The sequence below is a fragment of the Canis lupus genome, chromosome 11 (assembly GCF_048164855.1).
Source record: "Canis lupus baileyi chromosome 11, mCanLup2.hap1, whole genome shotgun sequence".
NCBI classification, from domain to species: Eukaryota; Metazoa; Chordata; class Mammalia; order Carnivora; family Canidae; genus Canis; species Canis lupus.
In genome coordinates this window covers 13,310,436-13,329,629 of record NC_132848.1, presented here as the reverse complement: position 1 = coordinate 13,329,629, position 19,194 = coordinate 13,310,436, and the positions used below count along the sequence as shown (strand labels likewise).

The window sequence follows — 19,194 nt, the reverse complement described above, 5'->3', positions numbered from 1 at the left end:
GTGTCTCTGCCTCTCTCTCTCTATGTGCCTATCATAAATAAATAAAAAAAAAAATTACAAAAAAAAAAACATAAATTTATCAGAAATAAGGTTTCAGTAACACTTGTACAATATTTTCCAGAATTGGCTAGACGACTGGCTAGAGTAGATACATAATGATTAAATATAAAGTATAGTGATTCATGAAATAAAGGCAAGTTGACTTATGAGGATGTCTGGGTCTCTAACTTCTAAGTGAACTTTTTCCCAGCCACAAACTATACACATTTTCATTTTAAAAGTCATCAAATTACTAAATCAGCACAGCTACCAGTGACCTACTACCAGACGAATCAATAACTAAATTCTATATTAAGAGCTTTTGATCTCCAAACAAGCAAAATATACAGTTCAATGTATACAGTGTAAACTTTCCTAAGGTTCCTAGAATTGAATTTCCCCATCAATAAAAAACATAAAGGAGTGTTATAAACACATGACCTATCAGTGTTACAATTAAGTAGAGGCTTCTCATCCACACTACAGTGCATTGTCAGAGTAGACTATCCGAACTTTGTATCTCTCCTTGTTGGCATATCACACATACTCAAGAAATGTATTTTGAACAACTGAGCTTTAAAAAAAATTTTTTAGTCTTAGTCAAAATAAAAGTCTGTAATTATTAAATATTAGGCTAGTAACTACCACATTAGAGTACAAATCCCAGTTCAAACTGGACTGACACATACTATAGAGGCTGAAACAGAACTGCTTTCTTCTCAACTCCAAGTTCAAGTAATGTAGAGGTTTGGAAGTAGTTCAAATTCTCCTTCCACTGGAGCAACTAACTGTTCTCTTTGGTTACATCCAAAGACCTTCAATTTAAAAACTAAAGAGCACCCATGAAGAATAGCCAAATCTCTTATGCCTTCTCCCTTTCTTCAACCTTATTCTCCATTCTTCAATTCCATCTGGTGAAGAACGAAACTCTATAGTTTCACTAAACTTAATCTCACCCCACCCCCAAATGAAAATTTCTTCTAAGACAGTTGACGGTCTCATACATTTTGAAACAGGTTTATACTGTGCTTAACCAAAATACACACCTGAAGAAAAAGCTTCATAAAATACCATTTAAAATAAAACAAAATGGAAAATACAGTCTACAGAGAATGTCAAAGTATACGAATGTAATTAAAACTGCAGCTCACAGTGAAAAAGGACTTTTTTTTTTTTTTTTGAAGGTTTACAGCAGTTTAGAAGCCAAAATAAGTCAAGGTTGGTTATACTTAGTAAAACAGTTTACTTAACGACAGTTAAGAGTCATAGTTTCCTACAGCAACCAGTAGGAGTAAGAGCACCAGCTCACAATAAAGGGAAAATTAAATCAATCAGTAAGTAGTAATTCTGTAGTTGCCTCTAACTCTGATCAAATTTTGGAAAAATATTTCTGTGACAGTAACTTTTTAAAAAAGAGGATGAACCTTGAAAACGGCCAACTATCCTTTCGGGGCCATGTTTTGTATAAGAATTACGACAGCAAGCAGATTACGAAGACTGAAAATATGCAAAATAATAACAAAAACAAAGCCTCTATTTAATCCCATTTATCTGTTCAAAAGTATGAAGACGTTACTGGTAAAATTCTACAACTGTGTGTGAGATAAAATGCTGTAAGTTCAAGTCAACAAATAGCTACGTTTTTAAGAGAACCCTACAAAATAGCTCATCATCAGGGCCACAAAATTTTAATCTCCTGTCCTGCTCCATTAGCACTAGTTACCGCACAGGGAGAAAGTAAGCATCACTGCTTTCCAGTGATATGTATTAGAGAAATGGACATCCCAAATTAAGTATGGGAACATCTTTCATGAAAAGGTCCCGAAGAACGCTCAATTTCTAAAACTGTACCCAAATTCTTCTTTCATCAAACTAAAAAAGGCAAAGCAAATGTATTACCTCCTAAGAAAAGCTAATGAAGGCCGCCTAGAACGTTTAATTGCTCCTCTACTTTCCGGTATTGGCCCTCTTTTGGATGGAATGTTATACCCATTTGATTTAAAAAAAAAAAAATTCCTAGAGGTCTTTGTCTACTGAACCTTCAAAAGCAGTAGAATCTGATTGTAGAGCCCAAGACCATTTTCTAACTTGTCATCGACACAACTCAGGCATCACGTAGCCAAAATATAAACGCGGTAACAAGACGTTAAGACTCTTTAAAGCTTAACGTTTGATTACAATACCCAGCCTGCGACGGAGTAACAACCGTTTCAAGTTAATTGGGAAATATCTTTCTTTTCACCCCCGGGGGAGGAGGGGGGAGGGGCACAGAGTCATTCCTGAAAACGAGAACAGTTAAGGATTTCTAGCTTTCCCTATTTTTTCTTTTCTTTTTAAAATCTTGAGGCCCTAGAGACAAATAAAAGTCCTGAATGGGACGGAGGGCAGGGGGTGGAAACCCCCCCCTCACCAAAACAAACAAACAAAAAAACACATTAACCAGAACTATATTCATAAGCTTCTCTTACAGACCTAGAATATATTAAAAAAAATAAACTTTTCGGTGCACTGTCGTCAGGCACCATTTAATTCTAAAAAAATTGTGTTTCTAGGATGGAGACAGCGGGCTTGGCTTCCACGCCACTCCCGTCGCAGCAGCGAGACCTTCGGCGGGGCCGCCCAGCTCCGCGGCGGGTGTTCGAGCCCCCGGGGCGGACCTTCCCTCTTCACCTTCTCCGACCTGAGGCAGAGCCCCTCGGAGGGCGTCTCGCATTCGCTTCTGGAAATCAGGTCTAGTTTGCAAACCCTTTAGGGTCAGCTACAAAGGATTTCGGGGCAACGTCCTTTATTGTCATCCTGATCTCCCGCGGAGAGAGCCACCAGCCTTTTTTTTTTTTTTTTTTAATTTTCTTTTTTTTTTTTTCTTTGAATTTTTGTTTTCAATGCTTCCCGATCCCCCCCCCCGCCCCCCGCCGGCCCCTCGGAGCAGCTCGCCTGCAGGTCCTCCCTCAGGCCGCGGCCACCCCTCTCCACAGGTGTCTTCGCCGCGAGGGCCGCGACCCCCGGGGCTGGAGGCGGCCGCGCCGACTCGCACACGCCCGAGTCTGAGAGGACTTGTTGCGAGCGTGCCGGCGCCCGGGCCGCCCTCGGAGAGCGGGAGGCGGCGGGGGGCGGGGAGGGCGCCGAAAGCCGGTGGCGGCGGCGGCGGCGGCGGCGGCGGGGCCCAGGAAGCGGGGCGCGCGGGATACAAAGGGCCGTGAGCGCGGCCTTCCATGAGGCGGCCGGGGGCGCAGGGGGGCGCGGCGGGAGGAACGGGAGCCCGGGCCGAGGCGAGGGCCGGGGAGGACGCGGCGGCCGGCGCGCGCCCCGCCGGGCTGCGCCCCCGGCCCCGCGGCGGCCCGTTCTCCCCGCGGCGCACACGCGGCCTAGCGCGGCGGGAAGCGCCCGCCGGCCGCCGCCAACAATGGGGAGGGCGGGGGAGCGGCGGCTGCACGCGGCCGCCTCCGCGCTCCGGGCCCCCGGCCCCCCGGCCCCGCGGCCCCGCGGCCCCGCAACGACGCGGCGGGGCGAGGGGCGAGGGCCGGGGGGCGCCGCGGCGGGGGCTGCGGGGGCGGCCGGCGCGGCCTCGGCGGCCGGGGGGCGCACGGGCTGCAGCCGCGGCGGGGCCCCGCGGCGGGGGCGGCGGCGTCCGGCCCGCAGCGCCGCGGGCCCGGGCCTCACCCACCTGGTTGAACTCCTCGCCCACATCCGCGTAGATGTCTATGTGGTCCACGCCGTCCGCCATCTTCTCTCGGCCGAGGCCGCCGCCGCCTCCTGCAGGTCCGCCCGCCGCGGCAGCAGCAGCCGATCTGGCGGCGGGGGCGGGGCGCGCTGCGTCACTTCCGAGGCCCGAGGGACGAGGCGGGGGCGGCCGGGGGCGGCGCGGGGGGCGCGCTCCGCTCGGCTCGGCTGGGCTCGGCGGGGCCGCGGGCTGCGGGCTGCGGGCGGGGGGCGGGGGGCGCCCCGCTCTCGGCGGCCCCCGCGGCCGGCGCTCAGGTTCCCGCCTCCCGGCTCTTCCCCAACGACCCTCGGAGCCGGGGCTTCCGGGCGGAGGGCGGTGGAAGGCCCCTGGCCGCGACCCGCCGGGGGCGGGAACCCCGCATTCGGAGAGCGAGCGCCCCGAAAGCCCAAGTCAGCGTTGTTGCCCGCGGCGCCGGGCTCCGGGCTCCCGGCGCCGGGCGGTCGTTCGGACTCCCGTTTGCAAAGCTACTTCGGTTTGCAAGCGACGTAGGCTCCTTGCATGCGATTCAGCTTTGCACCTCGAGCTGCAGTCGCCGACCGCTCTCACCGCCTCCTCTCCTCCCCCCCTGCCCGCTCGCTGCCCTTCGCCTTTCCCCTCCTTAGGCCTCAGGTGGTTGTCTCTGGAGCAGTGCAAAGGGCTCTAACTTTGCAGGCATCCTAGAGCCCACCCGACAGGGTGCAGGCACCTTGAGGCAAGGTGGGGGGGCAGGTGGGGGGGACGGGGGGCTTCTCTCTTGGAACCATAGAATGGCCGAGCCAGGAGGGAACTGCACAAGGTGTCACTGGGCCCAATCACACGGCTGTTGTCCAAACCAGGAACCCAGGCCGCACGGAAGGTGATGAGTTAAACTGGAACCACGTGGTCAATAGAGAAGGCTTTGGGCCAGTACCTGGGGCCCAGATGTCCCCCCGGTTAGAAACCGTATCCCGTCCTTTAGGTCTGTCTCCTCTCCCCCCCCCAGCCCCCTTAAAAACCCCACCAAGTCAGAGTGTTTGCTCAGGTATACAGGGAACTTTCACACCATGAGAAGCCAAGGAGTGTCCACCTGTACGGGGCAGGTTGGGGAAAGCGTCCCTGGAGACTTAGAGACCAATGTGGTGACGTGGACCCCAATTACCAGTTTACCAGCTCCACGGCCTCAGTCTGGGTACCCACCCTCTCTGTCTCATGTTCAATGTCAGAGACCTTTAGGTCCGAGGTCATAGTATCTGCTTCACCAAGATTGAAGGTGGGTGGTGGGGGTTTAAATAAGATAATACGTGGGCAGCCCGGGTGGCTCAGCGGTTTAGCGCCACGCTCGGCCCAGGGTGTGACCCTGGGGTCCCGGGATCGAGTCCCACATCAGGCTCCCTGCATGGAGCCTGCTTCTCCCTCTGCCTGTGTCTCTGCCTCTCTCTGTGTCTCTCATGAATAAAATAAAATCTTTAAAAAAATAAACAAATAAGATAATACACAAACCCCCATCCTCTTCTACTTCTTTCCATGGGATTTATAGAAGAAAAGAGCCACTGGTGATAAAGGGTGAGACCTTTTTGAGATTGGTAACGGGGTAGGCACCACAGGCCAGTCGTAAATGTCCATATCCCAATCCCTGGAACCTGTGACTCTCTTACTTTATGTTGGAAGGACTTCCCAGGTAAGATTAGATTAAGGGTCCTGGCTTGTCCTTGATTTCCTGGTAGGTCCAAGGTAATCACAAGAGTCCTTCTGAATGAAAGAGGAAGACAGGAGAGGGGAGATTTGGTGATAGAAGCAGTTGATATTCTTTTACTTAAAATTCACTCCAGGCTTCTGACTTCTACTGTTGCCTACAAAAAGTCAGCAGTGCGACTGTTTTTTTGAAGGTCATTGCCCCCCCCCCCCCCCGGGCTGCTTTTTAAATTTCTTTTTTCTCTTAGACTTTGGTTTTCTGCTCTTTTACTATGTATGTCTGAAAGTGCATTTCTTTTTATTTATGATGCTTGGGATTCACTGGGCCTCTTGAAAGACGTTCATTGATGCCATTCATGAGTTCTGGAAGATTCTCAGCCTTTACTTTTTCAAATATTGCTTCTGCCCCATTCTTCTCTTCTTCTGTAACTCCAATAAATGTATATTAAATCTTTTCTATCCACTATTTCTCTTGCCTTCTCTCTTTTTTTAATCTTTCCATGCTTCATTTTGAATAGTTTTTTTTTCTGATATATTTGCTAGATGACTAATTCTCAAATAGAAATAAAAATAAATAAAAAATAATGGGGTTATCTGGCTGGCTCAGTTCATACAGCGTGCAATTCTTGATCTTGAGGTCATGATTCCAGCCCCACATGGGTATAGAGATTACGTTAAATAAATAGAAACAAAAAAATAGATTACTAATTTTCTGTCCTATGTTGTCAAACTTATCTATTTAGCTATTAATTCTGGTTTGGGGTTTTTCTGGTAATTTTGAGGTTTAGAATTTCTTTTTTTTTTTTTAAAGATTGTATTTATTTAGTTGAGAGAGAGAGCACAGGCAGGGGGAGTGGCAAGCAGAGAGAGGGAGAAGCAGGCTCCCCACTGAGCAGGGAGCCCAATGCGGGGCTTCATCCTAGGTCCCCAAGATCATGACCCGAGCCAAAGGCAGACACTTACCTGAGCCACCCAAGTGCCCCAAGTTTTGGAATTTCTATTTGATTCTTCTGGCATCTGTTATGTTCATTTTTATAGCATCCTATTCTTTGCCAAAATTATGAATCTTGGCTTTCATCTCTTTGAGTGTAGTAGGCATCATTGGTATACAATCTGGGTCTCTGCTAATTCCAATATCTGGAGTGCCATTGAGTGTATTGTTGGTTTTTTGTTTTAGTTATTAGTTGTGTTCTTTCTTTCTTTTTTTCTTTTTTAAAGGGAGAGAGGGGTGGGGGTGTACAAAGCAGGGCAGAGGGGAGGGAGAGAGAATCTTAAGCAGGCTCCACGTCCAGCCCAACACAGGGTTCTATCTTACAACCCAGAGATTATGACCTCAGCTGAAATCAAGAGTTGGATGCTTAACCACCTGAGCCACCAAGGTGCCCCTGTCTCTTGTGTTACTTGTGCTATTTCTCACTCATGCTGTCTTATTACCTGTCTTTGTGTGCTGGACATCATAATTGAAATACTTGAAGAAATAATGTGAGTCCTATGATAATTTTTTTCCATAGAGGATTTTCATTATTTTCTGCAAAGCATCTCAGGACACTAATAAACAAGATCACCCTAACCTAGGTGACCTCTCAGCCATCTCTTTTGAATCTGAAGTGCAAAAGCACTCTGAAGATATAGGCCTTATCCCTTCTACATCTTGACCAGGTAATTCCTCACTCCCTGGCTAGCTTTCTCAAGGTTTTAAAATGTTACAGGGGCACCCGGGTGGCTCAGTCAGCTAAGCGTCTGACTCTTGATTTCAGCTCAGGTCATGATCTCAGGGTTATGAGGTTGAGCCGTGAGTTGGGCTGGGCGTGGAGCCTGCTTAAGATTCTCTTACATCCTCTGCCCCTCCCACCCCTGCCCTTGTCTGCTCGTGTTCTCTCTCTCTCTCTCTCCCCACCTTTCTCACTCTTTCTAAAAAAATAATAATAATTAAAATGTTTTTACAGGATACCTGCTTACTTAGCAATGTTCAAGAAATGAAATATTATTGTAGATTACAAAAGAAAATGGATAATAATACTAATAAAAAGAACAAGCAAAATCTCTACTACTTATTGAGTACTTCTATAAACCACCCTTTTTCTTAGGCATCTTATAGTCATTAATGTACATAGATGAAAGTTTGGAGACTTGATTTCTCCTAACTTTACAATAGACCATCCAGGTGACCTTAGACAAGTCCTTGACTTCAGTTCCCCCATGAAGGTCCCTCTCAGTTTTGAAATTCTGTTATTCAAATCTACACAGAATTCAACGTCCAGAGTGCCTCAAGAGGAATTTGACAATGGTATTACCAGAAAGTAGTGGCTTAAAACAACACAAATTCATTATCCTATAGTTCTAGAGATCAGAATCCAGAATGGATCTCATTGGGCCAAAATCAAGGTGTTACCTGGTCTGTCTTCCTTCTGGAAGCTCTAGAGGTGGGTACATTTGTTTGCCTTTTCCAACTTCTAGAAGCTGCACACATTCTTTGTCAGTGACCCCCTCGATCACATCACTCCAACCATATAAATGATATAAAAATCAAAATATTTAAGAAGAATAACAAAGAGGTTTGAAGGAGATAAATATTCTAAGGTTCTTTGAACATGTTTTTTTTCTCTATATAGAAGAACTTTCTCTCCTTTTCCACACACAAGTCTATGCAACAATGGCAGTCTCAGCTCCAGAGTTCAAATAAGCACCATTTAGGAAGATGGCTTTCTTAGTTTCAGTCACAAATCTAAAGAGAAAGCAACTGATTCGCTCAATTTTCGTAGGAGTCTACTTTTGGTCCAATCAAGTTTGTCTAAGGACGTGGAGTCATGGAGTAAAAACACAGCTTACAAAATCTACTCTGTGAGTTAGGAAAGGGTGAATTGTCAGTGAAAGGCAGTTGCTTTGAGCTAAGCAGATACCCCAAAGCTTGTCTAACACATTCCACCTATTGGATGACAACACATAGACAAAGAGCTGATGGTTGGAGAAGGAAACCCAAATCCATAAATATTTAGCACATATTATCATTCTGACTTACTTCAAGTCAATGCTGTAATATCCATAGGAATATGATTTTGATTCTAGTATACTGTGGGTCATATTTTAGCTCTATGCTTGCCAAACTTTAATTTTTTAAAAAAGGTTTATTTATTTGAGAGAGAAAAGTGCAAGCTGAGGGAGGGGCAGAGGGAGAGGCAGAGTGAATCTCAAGCAGACTCTGTGCTGAGTGGGGAGCCCGACTCAGGACTCAATCCCACTATCCTGAGATCACGACCTGAACTGAAACCAATAGTTGGATGCCCAACCAACCGCACCACCAAATTTTTAAAAATACCCCTATCATGTTAAACATGCAGCCATAATATATGTAAATGTAAATATTATTTCTTAAAGATTTTATTTATTTATTCATGAGAGACAGAGAGAGAGGCAGAGACATAGGCAGAGGGAGAAGCAGGCTCCCTGTGGGGGCCCCATGTGGGAGTTGATCCCAGGACCCTGGGTCACGCCCTGAGCTGAAGGCAGACACTCAACCACTGAGTCACCCAGGCGTCCCCTTAAGACATTTCATATTAACATTTTTATACCATGAACACCCATACAAATGTATAATTTTGAGGGATGAAATGAACATGATTTTTAAAAAGATCTCAAGCAAACTCCATGCTGAGCATGGAGTCTGATGCGGAGCTCGATCCCATGACCCTGAGATCATGACCTGAGACAAAATCAAGAGTCAGAAGCTTAAGTAACTGAACCACCCAGGCACTCCAATACATAAGATTTTTTAAACGTCTGGCTATTATAATGGCCCCATATCATTAGTGGATAGAAATCCATGTTTCAAATAGTCTTAAAATTCTTGGTCCTGCTCTTGTCAAATCTGATTACATCATCCTTGTTTTCATCTCCTTATGGAGCTGACAAGAATTCATTCATACTAGAAGTAGGTGTTGGCTCTGACACTTTCTTATCTTTCACTTATACTTTCATTATTAGTATTAGCTGTGAGCCATGGTTTCTTAGGATTCTTTTTTAAGACACTTGGGCGTTTTGTGATGGTTAACTTAGTTACAGCGAGAAAAGAAAATCTGTCAGTCTCTGTAACTGGGCTCTCATAAACTGCCATATATCATACTACACAGCAAGTAAAGTGTATTAAGTGTCTGTATGAAGGGATCCCTTAGAATCCTCTGCGTTGAGGAGGAAGTCCCCCCTCTTTCCTCAAGATTGCCCCCAACAGAAGCAATTATGTGGGAAGTGAAAAAAGTTAATGATTTAAAGTCCCTTATTGTTGGGCACCTGGTGGCTCAGTGGCTGAGCATCTGCCTTTGGCTCAGGTCATGATCCTGGGGTCCTGGGATTGAGTCCTGCATCGGGCTCCCTGTGGGGAGCCTGCTTCTCCCTCTGCCTTCGTCTCTGCCTCTCTGTGCGTCTCTCATGAATAAATAAATAAAATCTTCTTAAAAAAATTTTTTTTAAAGTCCCTTACTTTCATGGACTCCTTCCACAATTTGTCTAACACTACTATTCTTCTCTGTCATACATGCTCCCCTTTGTGTTGGGTAGGGGTTGGAGTGGCAGCAGCCATATTTTTGCATCTAAGTGGAAGTTGAATGAGGGTTTATTTACATTTAGTTGGGATTTAATGGAAAATATTTATGAATATTTTTAACCATCCTGACATAGGAATGCTTTCCAGAAATATTTTTACTGTCACTGTGCCACCTCATCCAGCTTCTGTGATATGAAAATGCAAAGCGAGAGGTCACGTGGTGATCTGAGCGCGTCCAACCATGCTAGGGGCTGGAAGTATGTGGGTGCTGGAGGAGAAACAAAGTTCGAAATGTATGGAATCAGATACTGTTCTTTGGAAAATTAGTCTAACGAGACATGCAAAATTACAAGTGAAAGATTTGGTTCTCATTAATACTTAGTCAAAATGGAACTCTCCACTGGCAAGAATATACTACATAATGAGGCATATAAAATTATCAACTTGCCATATATTCTTTTTATGAGAAAATCATATGAAGTTGAAATTCCTATGTTTCTTTTCTTCTTCTAAATAGCAATTTGCTTTCATACCTTATTTTGTATTCATAATTTTTTGTTATTTTTCTTTAAGAAAGCTCCCAAAACATGGATATATCAACCCCCAGGAAACCTGAATTTATACCTTAGTAACATGAAATCATTTGACAGATGAATTGAGTGAGAACACTATTCCTATATTAAATATTAGTTAATCTTAATTTTTCAGCTTTTTAAATAAAAAATAAATATATGCTCTATTATCTTTCCATATCCCAATGAATATATATGCATACTCTGGAAATAATTAGTTAAACCGATTGCTATGGCTAAATAAGAAAGACTTACTGCAATGCCAAAGAAGTGGTGCATCACACCCTCGACTGGAGGGCCTTGGGCTTGAACTCATGACTCTGAGATCAAGAGTCACATGTCCTGTGGCTGAGCTAGCCAGATGCCTCAGTTCAAACACTGCACTTTCTGTTACCAAATTCTGTCAGACTGAACCACATAAAAGAGCAGATTTTATAGGTCATAAGTGATCTAACATTGGAAAATTCATAGATTCACCCAAATATATCATTTAGAATGCATTTGGCTGCAAGTAAAAGAAACAAAACTCAAATTGACCTAAACAATAAGGAAATGTATTGTGAGGATATCAGTGAACTCATAAAATTGACTACGGGCATGAGAACCACTTCTGAAAACTTATAGCACGTGGTCATGCACACACTGCCAGGGTGACTAGCTACTGGCCAAAAAAGAAAAGTTCATCTCAATTATGTACAGAGAAAATACTGCATAGAAACATGTTCAGATGTTAATATTATTTTTGAGCAGTGGGATTATGAGTATTTTTAGTTTCTTATTTATGCACTTCTATGTTTTTAATATCACTGCAACATGTATTCATTAACTTTATAATCAAAAAAGAATTTCAACTTTATTTTTTAAAATAGAAAAGCAGGGGCAGCCCGGGGGGCTCAGCGGTTTAGCGCCGCCTTTAGCCCAGGCCCTGATCCTGGAGACACGGGATCGAGTCCCATGTCGGGCTCCCAGCATGGAGCCTACTTCTCCCTCTGCCTGTGTCTCTGCCTCCCTCTCTCTGTGTCTCTCATGAATAAATAAATAAAATATTTAAAAATAAAATAAAATAAAATAAAATAAATAAAATAAAATAAAATAAAATAAAATAAAATAAAATAAAATAAAATAGAAAAGCATAGAGGCACCTGGCTTGCTCAGTTGGTAGAGCGTGGGACTCTTGATCTTAAGGTTGTGAGTTCAAGTTCCATGTTGGGCATAGAAGTTACTTTAAAATGAAATCAAAATGGGGTGCTTGGGTGGGTTAGTTAGTTGGGTGGTGGACTCTTGATCTCAGCTTGGGTCTCAATCTCAGGTCGTGAGTTCAGGCCCCACCTTGGACTCCATGCTGGGCGTGAACCCTACTTAAAAAGAATAATTAATAAATAAAATGTTTTTAAAAATAGAAAAGCATAAAATTAAGATTTTTAAATGCAAGGGCACCTAGATGGCTCAGTGGTTGAGCGTCTGTCTTTGGCTCAGGTCATGATCCCGGGGTCCTGGGATTGAGTCCCGCATTGGGCTCCCCACAGAGAGCCTGCTTCTTCCTCTGCCTGTGTCTCTGCCTCTCTCTCTGTGTCTCTCATGAATAAATAAATAAAATCTTTAAAAAAAAAAAGATTTTTTAATGCAGTATAGCCATACCTTGGACTCAAGATGGAGCTTGGCATTTAGAAACCTATAATAATAATGAGTCACACACTCGATTGAAAAATTAAAATAAAAAAAAAAGAAAAATTAAAATAAAAAAAAAAGAAAAATTAAAATATGTGAAGTCTACACTGTAGTTTACCAGAAACTATTTTTCAGCACTTGTGTGAGAATGTGTTTAAAAACAGACATTTCTCACCATAGTTTTAAAGTGCATTGTTTGCTACAAGTGGTCTTCTTTTGTGCTATTTGTAAAATGCATTCATCTTTCTGTTTTGCATGATTTATTTCTGGAAATTACTGAAGATGTGAAGAGCTGGACTTCAGCAACATACCATAACATTAATATGAGTGAAAGTATTTTTCAATATTAAAAACTGTTTGTTTTTTTAAAGTAGGCTCCATGCCTGGCATGAAGCCCAGTCTGCAGCTTGAACTCAGGACTCTGAAATCAAGACCTGAGCTGAGACCAAACGCCAGATGCTTAGCTAACTGAGTCAGGCATCCCCAAAACTGATTTTATGGAGCTAATAGAACTCCAAATTAGTAATCTTACCATTTTTTAATACAACTTATACAGCAACTAAATAGATTCTGTATGAGAGAATTTATTCGTCCTACAATCTAACAAATATATATATTTTAAAGATTTTATTTATTTATTAGAGAGAGAGAAAGAGAACATAAGCAGGGGAGCAGCAGAGGGAGGGGGAGAAGCAGGTTCTCTGCTGAGCCAGGAGTCCAATGTGGAGCTCGATCCTAGAACTCTGGGATCATGACCTGAGCCAGAGGCAGATGTTTAACTGACTGAGCCACCCAGATGCCCCCCAACAAACATTTTTAATGAAACTACTGCATGGGGGCCACTGTAGTAGATAGAAATGAATAATGCAAATGTAGTGAGAAGACTTCATTATCATGCAGTGAGAAGTGGCATGGTAAGGTGTAATGTGACAAATCTTGGTATGAGACCCAACTTGGTCGTTTGATACTCAGCTGTGCCATTTTGGACAAGAGTTACTGAACTTCAATGGGACCTGTTAAAAAAAAAAATAGAAATCATAATATCTACTTCAAATAGAGGAATGGAAAGCAGCTAACGATTTTTGAGCAGTTAGTATTATGTACCAGCCTCTGAGATATATGCTTTATAAGCATCAACTCAAATTAGAAAACATATGTACAGTGTGAGAGATGAGAGCTCTGGTAAATCCTTAGAAGTACAAATATCACATTGGAATCTCTGGCAATATGTGTCAGTCAGAAACTGGCAGGAAAAAGATGGTATACTCGATGGGGAAATGGAGTAGAATGTGATGGAATAACTATCTATGGGGGTTTGGACAGGGTTAAGAGAAACTAATAGAGGATGATGAAGCACTGAAGGGCAAGCCTGAAGGGATAAAGGGAGCAATCAATTACTAAAACTCAGAGGGAGAGAGAGAGAGAGAGAGAGAGAGATCTGTAGCTGTTGGAGAAGGCTGCCTAAATCAGCTGTAGCCTTCAGGCCTACAGTGGAGAGAGCCTGGAAAATAAATCTTGATATTACTTCTCCTTTGACCTTAGGTCTTCTGGTAGGGTCTTCCACTGGTTGAGCCTAACTGAAGTCAGAGGGGAAGAGGTACCATTGGTATGGTCAATAAAGGTCACCCACTAGAACAGAGAGCAGCATGGAAAGGATGGGAAGTAGATCTGGAGAAGCAAAGGAGAATAGTATCTAGCACAGAAAGTATAGAAATGAGCAAATGTTGCCTCATATGTATGTTCACCTGTGGTGTCAAAAAGCCGCAATCCACATTTTTGGAGATTCTGCTCAAAAGTGATGAGATTTAAAATGTATTAGTCATCTCTGGTTAAGCTTTTCTCATGACCAGTTCAGTGATGAAACTGTCCAGTAGTGAGCATAACCATTCTTTAAAAATGTCTCCTTTTCACTCAAAGTCAGGAAGCAGTGTTTCGTCTCACCAGCTAGGTAAGCTATTATGGAGCATGGGTTCTGACTAGGAAGCTACTGAATCCCCAGCTCCATCTCATTTTCATTGACCCTCCTAAAATGAAGCTAATTCTGCCTTTTTCTGTAGGCTGTCTCCCTTTATCGAGAAACAACCCCAATTACATGGAATCCAGGAACAGAAATACCTGGGGTGAAGTTCTAAACTACCTCTGCACTAGGCTCCGATAATGGTAAGATTGGCCTTGGAAGAAGCAGGCCTGAAGAAAATGAACATAGGTGATGGGGATGGGAGTAGTGATGATAATGATGATAAATGATATATAAAGATATCACACTTCTAATACTGTGAATTCCTTGAGGTCAAGGAACACATTTTTCTCATCTTTATATTCCCATAGCCTCTGGAAGAATGCCTGACTTGAATAAGATATTTAATGAATGTTGGTTGAATTGAATTGTTAAAATGAGTCCACAAATTTCAGAGATAAGAAGGACCTATGAATCCAAGTCCCCCAATCCCTGTTATTTTGTTTTTGTTTTTTAACAAAAGAGGAAACCTAATACTAAACAGATTGATGGTAAAGCAGTGCTGGTCCCACCATAAAAATCTCTGAATAAACAAGTGAAAGAAATTAGAACTGAGATACAGGTGTTTATTAGATAGCATTGAAAACAAATGAGAGGGAAAAAATTGTAAATTGCTGAAAAATGTAGGTTCATTCAATCTCAGATCTGTAGAATTTTCGTTTAAATATTTCTCTTTTATTAAGAGAATAGATTTATTTATTTATTTATTTATTTATTTATTTATTTATAGAAAAGTGTGAGCAGGGGGAGGCAAAGGGAGAGGGAGAAAGAGAACCTCAAGCCGACTCTGCACTGAGCATGGCTTGATTTCATGACCCTGAGATCACAACCTGAGCTGAAATCAAGAACCAGATGCCCAACTGACTGAATCACCCAGGTGCCCCCTCCTTTAAATATTTCTCAAATACTTTCTATTCTGTTGTTATTATCCTGACCCAGACCTTCATCACTACAAATATCCAGTACAGATAATCTAAGTCCAATGTGCTAATTTTACAATGGAGGAAAGTGACTTGCTCCAGAATGTGGTAGAAGGAATGCATTTTCTTTCCTCTTGAAGAGCCATTTTCAAGGTTTGCCTAAAGTGAGAATAGAATCTTCATCTGTTGGCAAACACTTTGTTGCCTTAGTTTTCCTAACTTCCTTTGCAGCTAGGGTATCATCAACTTGGTTCTGGCCAACGTACATTACATCTTCAGTACTTGCTATCTTATAACTGGAAATTTGCACCTAGTGATAGGTATTCTTTAAAGTAGAGTTGGAATGTGTAAAAAAAGAAAAATCACTGTGTAGAGGCAACTACTATTAATATATTGGGTATTTTTCTTCGCGTATTTTCCTTTGCTTCTTTCCCTGACTGGAAGTAATTGTGTATTTTGTTATATGCCATAGAAAACTGATATAATGATAGAAAAATGTAGACAATGCTGAAAAATAAGAAGGGAAAAGTAAAAATTAGCATTATAACTTAGAGACAATCCTATTACTATTTCACGTATATCTTTCCTGATATTTTGATGCGTAACTGACTTAGCTATTGTTCTCTTGTTGAAGTTTAAGTTGTTCACAGTAGTAAGTTGTTTCACTTATAGATGCTGCAACAATAATCACATTTCAGAATAATTTTCTGAAGTTTGTGGCTTTGAGGCATTTTATTATAAAAGCTGGCACTCATATATGCAACTAACAGGAACTTAAGATTCATCATGTAATTTCTTCATTTTTTAGCTTGACCATCTAGTAAATCTTTAGCTTCATTGATTTTGGCTGAAATAAGGAGATCCTCTCCTGTCTGGGTGATTTAAAAGCATAATTCCTTGATGAGCACCTCTTATTTTCCCTTATTGGCATAGCCTACTATTTAAAAAAATTTTTTTTTAACTTTTATTTATTTATGATAGTCACAGAGAGAGAGAGAGAGAGAAAGAGAGGCAGAGACATAGGCAGAGGGAGAAGCAGGCTCCATGCACCGGGAGCCCAACATGGGATTCGATCCCGGGTCTCCGGGATCGCGCCCTGGGCCCAAGGCAGGCGCCAAACCGCTGTGCCACCCAGGGATCCCTGGCATAGCCTACTATTAATGCTACTTCTGTTTCATCCTTTTGGGTTCAAACCAACCTTTGTAATAATGACCATGGAAGATGAATTTTGGTAGGTTTTGAAAAACCTGTTTTACCTGAGGCTTCATATGTTTCATGGCTTGCAAAATATAAAGGCCTGCAAACCCTGCAGCAGCAGTGGTCAGTCCAACTGCTGTCATTGTATTGGCCGTGGCTCTGGCTCAGCTCCCAGGTCTCCGCTGAGAGCACAGTTCATCCCAGCCCAAAGGTCACAGCCGCCAATCCCATGCCTCTCCAGAATAATTTTTTTTTCCAGAATAATTTTTAATGACACATGGAGCCCCTAGATTTTCTGTCAAAGTTATTATAAATACAAGGAAGTCATCACCAAGGCATTAATTGAATGTCTAATTAGTTATTAACATGTTATTAAATTAGCATATTTTCTTGGGGTAAGTCAAATGTATGATTTAATAGTGTTGAATTTATTTATTTATTGTTAAGATTTATTTCTTTATTTGAGAGAGAGAGAGAGAGAGTGCCAGAGAGCTTAAGCAGGGGGAGCAGCAGAGACAGGGGGAGTTCACTTAACCAACTGAACCACCCAGGTGCCCCAATAATGTTGAATTTAATGTGCTGATTATATTCTTCATAGTATAGAAGTCTTCTTAGGAAATCTATGCAGATAGGACATTTATTACTCTTTTGTAAGAAGTGAGCAGCTTATCACAATTTTTAGCTATTACAGACTTTCTAGTTGTTTATATGTGGGTTTTTTTGATATTTAATCAGTCAAATTTGTGATTTATTTGATGCAAAGTCTTTCATAACATGATCCCCCAATCACAACATTGTTCTTCCCTGAATCCCTGCTTCCCTAAATCATAAGGACCAGCTGGGCTGGTGCGGGAGGTCTGTTGTCTGAAACTCTAAATGTCACAGGAATCAAGGGAGCATGCCAAATGCAGAGTTATATGGATTGCTGAGCTGAGTGAGCTGCAAAGAGAATTCTGGATCTTCAGACTGAGGGTGCAGGTCAGAGACAGATATTAGACGTCAGAGAATTGTGCCAGGAATTAAAAAGCCAGGGACCGAAGAGTGGAGAAAAAAAGATCTGACGAAGAGTCTGCAGTCTGAGCCTGTCTAATATACTCAGTTGGAAGCTGTTACTTTTGGCTTTATTGCACTTACCTCCATGTGGCCCAAGAGGGTGTGTTCAAAGAGTCAGGAGCAGAGGTGTCACCAACATGTCCCTCCTTGCCCCTCTAGCTCACATCCCTCCTTAGGTTCAGTAGTATCACAGCTTCCCTATGTTAACAGGTCGAAGGCTCATGTATTAGTTTCTATGGCTGCTGTAACAAATTAACACAAACCTAGTGGCTTAAAACAACACAGATGTATTATCTTATAGTTTTAGAAATCAGAAGTCTGCACTGGCTCTGCCTGGCCTAAAATCAGGGTGTTGGTGAGGCAGGGTTTCTTTCTGGAAGCTTTAGGAAAGAGTCTATTTCCAGGCCTGTTCCATAAAAGACCAGTCTTCAGACTTAAACAAATGTCTAGAGGACATTGGCTGTTTGATTACTGCACAAAGGCCCCCTTGCTTGCACACAGAAATCCCTTTTGAAAACCAAGCAGCCCTAAGTAGGGCACATTCTACAAAACCTGCTTCAGATGTGGCCATGGAGACAAATGGACAAGAACTTCCCATAGGACAAAAACTGGGGTCATGGAGAGGAAGGGACAAGAATTCAGGAGAGAGGTCTCTATTGTCCCAACCCCCTACACATCCCCAGGCCACAAGAATACCAACTGCCAGATGGGATAACCTAGGAACTTACTCCATCACCAGGTCAGGGAGTCTTTGCAATTACTGCTCTGTGGGATTTGATGATTGCTACGAACTAGAGCCTGTTGTTTTCTTCCTATTCTTCCTTTTTTCAAATAGATTTAAAGTATATAGGTATATTGGCTACCCTATTCCTGCTCCAAAATTTATAACAGGAAGATTGGAGGACAGATCACTTGTCTTTTAGTTTATAGGCTACCAGACCATGAGGAATTATATATGGACATTATAAATAGGACTGAGAATTACCCAGATATTGTGAACTCTGAGCTGGATGCAGAAAGAGGGAGAGCATGGGGAGGGGCAGAGGGAAATGGAGAGAAGCAGGCTCTGCCCTGAGCGTGGAGCCTGACATGGGCCCAATGCGGGGCTCCATCTCGTGACTCTGAGATCATGACCTGAGCCGAAATCAAGAATTGGAGACTTACCCAACCACCGAGCCCCCCACATGCCCCATCTGGGTCTCACTCCTTTAAGAGTGAGACCCACTCTTTTCTCTTTTCCTTTTCGCTGTTCAAAATGTGATGACATTGAGCCTCCTGGGACCCTGGAAACCAAAAGAACACCATATTGATGGATAGCAGAGCAATAAGATGGAAGGAACTTGGGCCCCAGACACTATGGGGTGATATGTCAGATTTTTACATGAAAGAGAGATACTCTTTCACCTGTAGAGCCAGTATTATTTTCCATCTCTGTTTGTGTGGCTTAACTATAGCTTAACTTTCACAAACGGGAAAGGTACCCCTAGAAAGTTTCTAATGAAACATATCAAACATATGCAAAAGCAGAAAGAACAGTATAATAATGTCATGCATACTCACCTTTGGCTTCAGCAACTACCGTTTCATGTTATTTCATCTCCACCTGCACGTCCTCCTCTCTCCACTATAGGACTTGGAAGCAAATCCCAAATGTCATATAATTTCTTCTGTAACTATTTTAGTATGTATCTCTAAAAGATAAGGATTATTTTTTTTAAAAAATAAGAGTTTGAAATGTTTTTAAGCAAAACAAATGTAGATATCCAGTTGAGTTGAACATATCTCTTTAACATTCAAGAGAAAGTTCCTGGCCTGAAGGT

General features: G+C 42.7%; 1 protein-coding gene, 1 long non-coding RNA gene and 1 pseudogene across 8 annotated transcripts in view; 1 reads left to right on the top strand and 2 right to left on the bottom strand.

Moving 5' to 3' along the window:
- The window catches only part of CPSF6 (cleavage and polyadenylation specific factor 6), a 36,044-nt gene extending 29,602 nt beyond the window's left edge, over nt 1-6,442 (bottom strand). For 2 of the 5 annotated variants that reach the window (XM_072843219.1, XM_072843218.1), the window contains exon 1: nt 3,704-3,860. In XM_072843219.1, coding sequence (XP_072699320.1) covers nt 3,704-3,763 — 60 coding nt within the window. In that variant the 5' untranslated portion in view covers nt 3,764-3,860. Of the gene's footprint in view, nt 1-3,703; nt 3,861-6,373 lie in introns of those variants that run through there. The other 3 variants (XM_072843224.1, XM_072843223.1, XM_072843220.1) reach the window with 2 other exon arrangements.
- Nucleotides 6,443-6,761: 319 nt separating this feature from the next.
- The window catches only part of LOC140642520 (uncharacterized), a 34,462-nt gene continuing 22,029 nt past the window's right edge, over nt 6,762-19,194 (top strand). For all 3 annotated transcript variants that reach the window (XR_012038957.1, XR_012038956.1, XR_012038955.1), the window contains exons 1-2: nt 6,762-6,892; nt 14,245-14,347. This is a non-coding gene — a long non-coding RNA (uncharacterized lncRNA). The remainder of the gene's footprint in view (nt 6,893-14,244; nt 14,348-19,194) is intronic.
- On the bottom strand, nt 15,851-16,490 carry LOC140642144 (mitochondrial import inner membrane translocase subunit TIM14-like; annotated as a pseudogene).